The sequence below is a fragment of the Balaenoptera musculus genome, chromosome 5 (genome assembly GCF_009873245.2).
Source record: "Balaenoptera musculus isolate JJ_BM4_2016_0621 chromosome 5, mBalMus1.pri.v3, whole genome shotgun sequence".
Classification (NCBI taxonomy): Eukaryota; Metazoa; Chordata; class Mammalia; order Artiodactyla; family Balaenopteridae; genus Balaenoptera; species Balaenoptera musculus.
The window spans coordinates 2,862,456-2,869,666 of NC_045789.1; the positions used below are offsets into that span (position 1 = coordinate 2,862,456).

At 36.1% G+C, this 7,211-nt stretch overlaps 1 protein-coding gene across 3 annotated transcripts in view; it reads left to right on the plus strand.

The window, feature by feature from the left end:
* The window catches only part of RXFP1 (relaxin family peptide receptor 1), a 49,144-nt gene that overhangs the window by 35,722 nt on the left and 6,211 nt on the right, over nucleotides 1-7,211 (plus strand). For 2 of the 3 annotated variants that reach the window (XM_036853285.1, XM_036853286.1), the window contains exons 11-14: nucleotides 1,230-1,301; nucleotides 2,302-2,373; nucleotides 4,197-4,426; nucleotides 6,529-6,939. In XM_036853285.1, the coding sequence (XP_036709180.1) occupies nucleotides 1,230-1,301; nucleotides 2,302-2,373; nucleotides 4,197-4,426; nucleotides 6,529-6,939 (785 nt within the window). The remainder of the gene's footprint in view (nucleotides 1-1,229; nucleotides 1,302-2,301; nucleotides 2,374-4,196; nucleotides 4,427-6,528; nucleotides 6,940-7,211) is intronic. The other variant, XM_036853287.1, reaches the window with a different exon arrangement.

Sequence of the window (7,211 nt, forward strand, 5' to 3'; positions counted from 1 at the left end):
TTATTCCTAAGTACTTTGTTCTTTTGATGCTATTGTAAATGGAATCATTTTCTTAATTTTCTTTATGGATTGCTCATGGTTAGTGTATAGAAATGCATTTGATTATTGATTATTGTTTGATTATTATGTGTTGGTTTCACATATGGCAATTTTGTTGAATTTGTTTATTATAATAGTTCTGACAGTTTTTGTGTGTATGCATGTGTGAAATCATTAGGGTTTTATGCACATAAAATCATGTCATCTGTGAACAGAGATAATTTTACTTCTCCCTTCGCAATTTGGATGCCTTTTATTTCTTGCCTAATTGCTCTGGCTAGGACTTCCAGTAGTATGTTGAATAGAAATGGCAAAAGTGGGCATCCTTGTCTTCTTACTGATTTTAGAGGAAAAGCTTTCAGCCTTTCACCATTGGCTATGACGCTCACTGTGGCTTTCCTATATGGCTTTTATTATGCTAAGGTCATTTCCTTCTGTTCATAGATTGTTGAGTCCCCTTCCCTTCTTTCATACAACACATTTCTTCTTATTGCCATCCTTCCTCTCTTCCCTTTTTTCTGTAGTCACCACCCCTCCCCCACCCAACTAATGGTCTAATCTGCAATAAATTTCTTAAAAAGTGAACCTGCCCTGAGAAGTTCCCTTTAATCAACAATTCTTGTTTCAAGGTGTTGTTTTGCAAAGATTCTGAAATTTTCTCCATTTACACTCAGCTACACTGTCACTCTGACCTCTGTTTCTTTGTTTCTAACTATAGAGCCTTTTACTTTTCATTTCATGCCTCACAAATTGCTAACACAGTATGCCACTCTTTGACATGATTTATTGTAAAAAGCATTCAATGTGATTTCACTAATTCAAGTTTTGACTAAATGAGATTCTTCTTTCTTTCATTTAAACCACACCTGATAATAGGCAAAACCTGACGTGGTGTGGCTTCCCTTTGGGTACCCTGCTGCTCCTCTGGTGGGACCGTCTCTGGACCTCCCCACCTTCGTGCTTACGTTCTCTCAGCTCTGTCACTAACACACTTACTGACAGCCGTGCACTGGCCTAAGAGTTCTGTTTCCATTAATGCATTTGAATGTCCAACGAGCCCTAGGGGTCAAGTGACATTGCTGTACTTTTTTTGTTACTGTTTAAAAGTAACCCTAAGTCAAGAGACACACTTTCTCTTTACTCAAATACTTTTTAAGTATTGACCTATTGCTGCTCTTTTTTTAAAACAGGAATCTTTCCTATAACCCAATCCAGAAAATTCAAGCAAACCAATTTGATTACCTTGTCAAACTCAAGTCTCTGTAAGTATACACCTATGGGGATAGTTTTATGATGTAATTTTTATTTACATACTAATAGCTAATAAATTCTATAAAATAAGATTGATAGGATCTCAAATCAGAAGCTTTAGTCCCAGGATATTGGTTAAACTCCAGAAAAACATATAAGATGAGTGCTTGCTGGGTTACAAACAGATAGCTATTAGTTTAATCTTTCATATTTATAAGCTACAAATTAGATAATGATTAATCATTTCATATATTTCTGTAATCACCAGAAGTTTATATTGGATTGTTTGCTTGCTCCTCTGAAAGCATCTATGCATATTTATTCCTTCATTAGCACTGGGTATCTAAGAATTTATTATAGCCATCATTATCCCAAGATGGAATGTTCTAGATGATATAAGTCATTACTTGCAACACACACACACAAATTATGTTAGGGTCTAAGAATTGCCTTAAGAAGGTAAGCTTCAGTTCTTTTAAGTGTTCCCTCAGTAAAATGGCGTTTTAGTAGAAAAACATTTATAATTTAAAATTATTAGAAAAACTTCAAGAATGTAAAATGCCTCTGCTATTGCAATATTGTCTAAAAGATAATGCTTGTTCATTTATTTCAAAAATATATATTGAGTAGTTACTATGCAAAAAACATTGTTCCACTCACTATTAGAAGACAAAAAATTCAAATAAGCAGGATATATACATATAAATAGCAGAATCAAAAAGGCATTGGAGAGAAAAAAATGGGTTATTATGGGATCATATGAAATCATGTGTGTGAAACTTTTGAAAATTGTAAAGCATTGTAGAATTTAAAGAATATTTCATTCAATAAAAAAAATTTTTTAATAAAAAAATTTTTAAAGGAGTTGGGGAAGTGCCTAGGGAAGGTTAAGTATGAATGTTTGGTTCCGAATAAGTGTTAACAGCATTTTATTAAACTGTCCGTCACAAAAACTCATTTTATTATACCCTGCATAACATATTTGTTTGATAATTAATTTGATATTTTTAGCAGCCTAGAAGGAATTGAAATTTCAAATATCCAACAAAGGATGTTTAGACCTCTCACGAATCTCTCTCACATGTAAGCAGATGTTTTTTCTTGTTCTTCACCTTGATTTTAGTCTTTCACGTTTCCACATGTATTGTGCTAATACCTCCATACCCAATGCATCCAATCTATTAACATTTTCTACTGATTAATTTGCCTAAACAATAATTAACTCTTAAAGCGTTGGTATTGGGTGGGGTGATTTTTAGTTTTCCATGGTCTGGCAGAATGAAAGGAGTTTTGTCTGAATGTCAGACAGCAGTAGTGTGGAGGGAACCCACTCAGGTTTGTAAACTCTCCCGAGCCCTGATGCCACTCACTGATAGTCATGTTTGTCCACTCAGCTAGTAATTTGTGCACATGGCACAAATGCGACCAGATGAAGAAGTTACATAAACAACATAAAATAATTACAAATAATTCATGTAAATGGAGGAAGGGAAGAGAGAAATCCTCCTCAGTGAAAATTGCCCACAATGTCAGGGCATGATGTGCAAGGGTGTACGGATAAAATGGTAAACCATGAAAAATCTTTTATTCAAACAGTGTGTCTCCTCATGCCATCAATTACATGCTTCAGAAACATTTTCTTTAATTGAATGTAATATATAGCAGTATATATATGAAATATATTAGAATGGTCTCCATGCCAAGGTAATTAATTCCCAATAATTTAGAAAGTGTCATGGCAGTCACCACCACTCTATAATCTTGCTTGTATTTTAAATCTAACAGAGGATACTGGGGTTTTTTTTCCCATAGTTCCTCAGAGAGCACGCTTATAAAAGTTTCCTTGGTTGCACACACATAAAACACTCTGACTAAACTAAACAAAGCAGAGTTTATTGGCAGAAGATGGTGTAGGTCACAAACCCAAGAAACAACTCAAGGAGCAGAACTGAATTGGGCAGAAACCATGGCAGATCCTGGGATCCAGGCAGCAAGAGTTAAACAACAGGACAATATACTGTAATTGTCAAGTTTTTATCTTGTATTACTACAACTCCTTATACTATAAAGATCACTTATATTTTTTGCCAGAGTACGTCGCTTTAGGGGCAAAGAGATCTAATTTAAATCCTAATTTCTGCATTTACTAGAAAATTTCCTAGCAGATAATTTGCCTCCATTGAAGAGTCACCTTCTTCTATGGTGATACTGACATCAACCTCATGGAGCTGATTTGAGAAGTTATTCTTGATACTTGGAAGACGCTCAGTAAACGGTGCTGGTGTTGGTGGTAGCACAGTAGTAATTACTGATTATCCCGGTGGTGTTTTATTAACAAGGGAGGTCTCTCTACTGATGAAAGAATTCACTCAACACATATTTATCGAACACCTTATTATGTACCAAACTCTAGTGTGAGGATAAGCATGTTAGCAAGTAGCTACAGATCACACAAATTCTATACTAGAAAAGCCATAGAAGCACAGAGGACAAATTCTCTTCCCCTGGGTTTGAAAAAGGAAAATCAGTTGCAGCAACCATGGGAGTTATGTAACGGTGGATTTATTAACACGTGCACTAAACACTGAAAACCCAGTAACAAGTTTCCTTGGGTGGATTGTCCTGAGCACATGCTAACATTTGATTTATATTCTAAGACATGTCTAACACTTGTATGTTTATTACGCCTTTTTGCGGCTCTCACCCACACATTCTTTTAAAAACCAAGTTAATGAGAATTAAACTTAAGGTTAAATTTTCAGTATCCCTAACGTTTTACATCCATTCCTCTGAGTCTCATATTAAGATGTTTTCTTTCTACTGAGAGAATGTAGAAAATAGATATTAATGTAGAGTAACACTGACTTCAGTTTAAAATCTTCTTTTCCCTTCTCTTTGCACATCAGCTATTTTAAGAAGTTCCAGTACTGTGGTTATGCACCGCATGTTCGCAGCTGTAAACCAAACACTGATGGAATCTCATCTTTAGAGGATCTCTTGGCGAGCATTATTCAGAGAGTATTTGTCTGGGTTGTGTCTGCAGTTACGTGCTTTGGAAACATCTTTGTCATCTGTATGCGACCTTATATCAGATCTGAGAACAAGCTGCATGCCATGTCAATCATTTCCCTCTGCTGTGAGTATTTCCTGGCTGAAGAGGAATTACAGTTTCAAAATATATGAAAGCGTTGCTATTAGACAATAAGTAATGAGAGCGGTAGAATTATGATATTTTTAAAATTTCTCCCCTTTGCTTATATGTTGTTTTCACGTTCGCTACAATGAAAATAAAATTACTTTAGCGATAAGAAAGAAAATAAGTTTTTAAAATAAGAAAACTCAGTCACCTTACACAGATTAATGAAGGGCTCATTCATTAATTTTTTTCTCATAAAGAAGCTTTTGTTCATTTGCTTTCTTCTCTGAAGGAAAAAGAAAGCGAATTTAATATTATTAAATAATTTATTTAAAATTATAATATATTATAAATAATATCTTTATTATTTAATAAAATAGTAATATTTTATCAAAGCATGTAAAATCTTTTACTATAATCAAATTGGACCCTTTCATGGTTCCAGAGCTGTGTTTATTCCTTGTTTGAATGCCAGTTCATGGATGCTGACTTCAAACGTTGTTTTTCCGGTCTCTGAGCTTCTACAGTCTTTTCCGTTCATAATTTGAAATATTTAAATAAGAAAGTGTTTTAGGTAGTATTAAATTTTTAAGTTTTTGAAACGTGATTGCAAGGTATTATGTTAAATGAGGAATACAAAAATAAATTAATTAATTAAATAAAAGCAAGAAACCAGCCCTCAAGGTGTATATAATCTTGGTCAAGTGGCCTATAATTTACCCATACTCCCTCAAGCAAGCATCAATCTATATGATGTTCTACTTCTTTACAAGTGCTGTGCCATATCTTACCCTCGCCCTCACTCAAAGTATAATGTCGAACTGTCTTTTCATTGCAAGCTACCCAAGAAACAGAACTCAGAAATGGTTTACTACTTTGTATTGTTAGCTACACAATTTTGAGTTTGCTCAGTTTCCCTGATAAAGGCTAGAATATAACCTCGGTGTTTAAAGATTAGGGCCAGCCTTACGATGTATACCGTGATGTGACTTTAGGATCGTTGTATAGAATGCTTGCGCGGTCAAAAAAAAATCTCACCTACTCTCTGATATGTAATATTTGCTAAAAAAGCAAATACACCAAGAAGTGTATCACATTAACAGCTGATGTGGGGGATGGAGGAGTCTGAAAAGAGACAGAGAAAGATGTTCAGATGGGAAGAAAGAGTCAGAGAGAACAGTTTCTCTTCGACCACCCCTGGGTGAGTCATTTAAGCCCCTCAGAATTATACTGACTACAATAATCATAATTATTCACATCTTCAAAATGACAGACCTCAAAATTCACAGTCATTACTCTGTCATAGCAACTTCTGGATTACTTTCTCTGGGATTTTGAATGACTTAAGTTTCTTAAGCTGGGAGAATTTCCATGGAAGAGATGAACCAAATTATAACATCTCGATCTTGTCCCTAATTGAATGCTCATGCATTTTACTCATTTACTCAGCACTGCTAGGTGATGGGACTAGAACAGAAAACAAAACAGACAAGATCCCTGCTCTTACAGACTGTGTGTTAGACGAAAACAGAGGAATGATTACATAATTGGCTGCAGAGGATGCTGTAAGAGTGCTTAGCAGGGAGAGTTGATGAAGTGGTCCTTAACCATAAATGAACTCTTAGAATAAAACTTCCCTCCCCCGCCCCCAAGATAGAAGGAACTTGGCTATTTGGGGCTAATATTAAAAATATTTCTGGGGCTTCCCTGGTGGCGCAGTGGTTAAGAATCCGCCTGCCAATGCAGGGGACATGGGTTGGAGCCCTGGCCCAGAAAGATTCCACATGCCGCAGAGCAACCAGGCCTGTGCACCACAACTGCTGAGCCTGTGCTCGACAGTCCACGAGCCACAACTACTGAAGCCCACCCGCCTAGAGCCCGTGCTCCGCAACAAGATAAGCCACCGCGATGAGAAGCCCGTGCACCGCAACGAAGAGTGGCCCCCACTCGCCGCAACTAGAGAAAGCCCGCGCGCAGCAACGAAGACCCAATGCAGCCAAAAATAAATAGATAAATAATTTTTTTTTTTAATTTCTGCTTAATGATAACTCCATCTTACCTATTTATTTCTCTAAATTTGTGAAATTCACTGATCCCTGTAGGTGCCGACTGCCTGATGGGAATCTATTTGTTTCTGATCGGAGCCTTTGACCTGAAGTTTCGAGGAGAATACAACAAGCACGCACAGCTGTGGATGGAGAGTATTCATTGCCAGCTTCTGGGGTCCCTGGCCATTCTGTCCACAGAAGTATCAGTGTTACTTTTAACATTTCTGACAGTGGAAAAATATATCTGTATTGTATATCCTTTCAGATGTTTAAGACCTGGAAAATGCAGAACCATTACAGTTTTGATTCTCATTTGGATTATCGGTTTTATCGTGGCTTTCATTCCACTGAGCAATAAGGAATTTTTCAAAAACTACTACGGCACCAATGGGGTATGCTTCCCTCTTCATTCAGAAGATACAGAAAGTATTGGAGCCCAGATTTATTCAGTGGCAATTTTTCTCGGTAAGAAACTCTGTATTAGAAGCCCTTTCATTCAAATGCTAGAATAAATCACAATCTGAATCTCATTATGCCTTTTAATATTTACAACTTTCTATTTCAGATCTTCTAACCAGAATGGACACTGAGGGTGGATTGTATCAGAATCCCCTAAAGGGATTATTTTTTCTAAATTACCACTTCATCATATTAATTCTTATATGATACACTTTAATAAAAGACAAGATGCTAAACACTTGCATTTCATGCAATCACCCTAATAATACTAAGCAAAA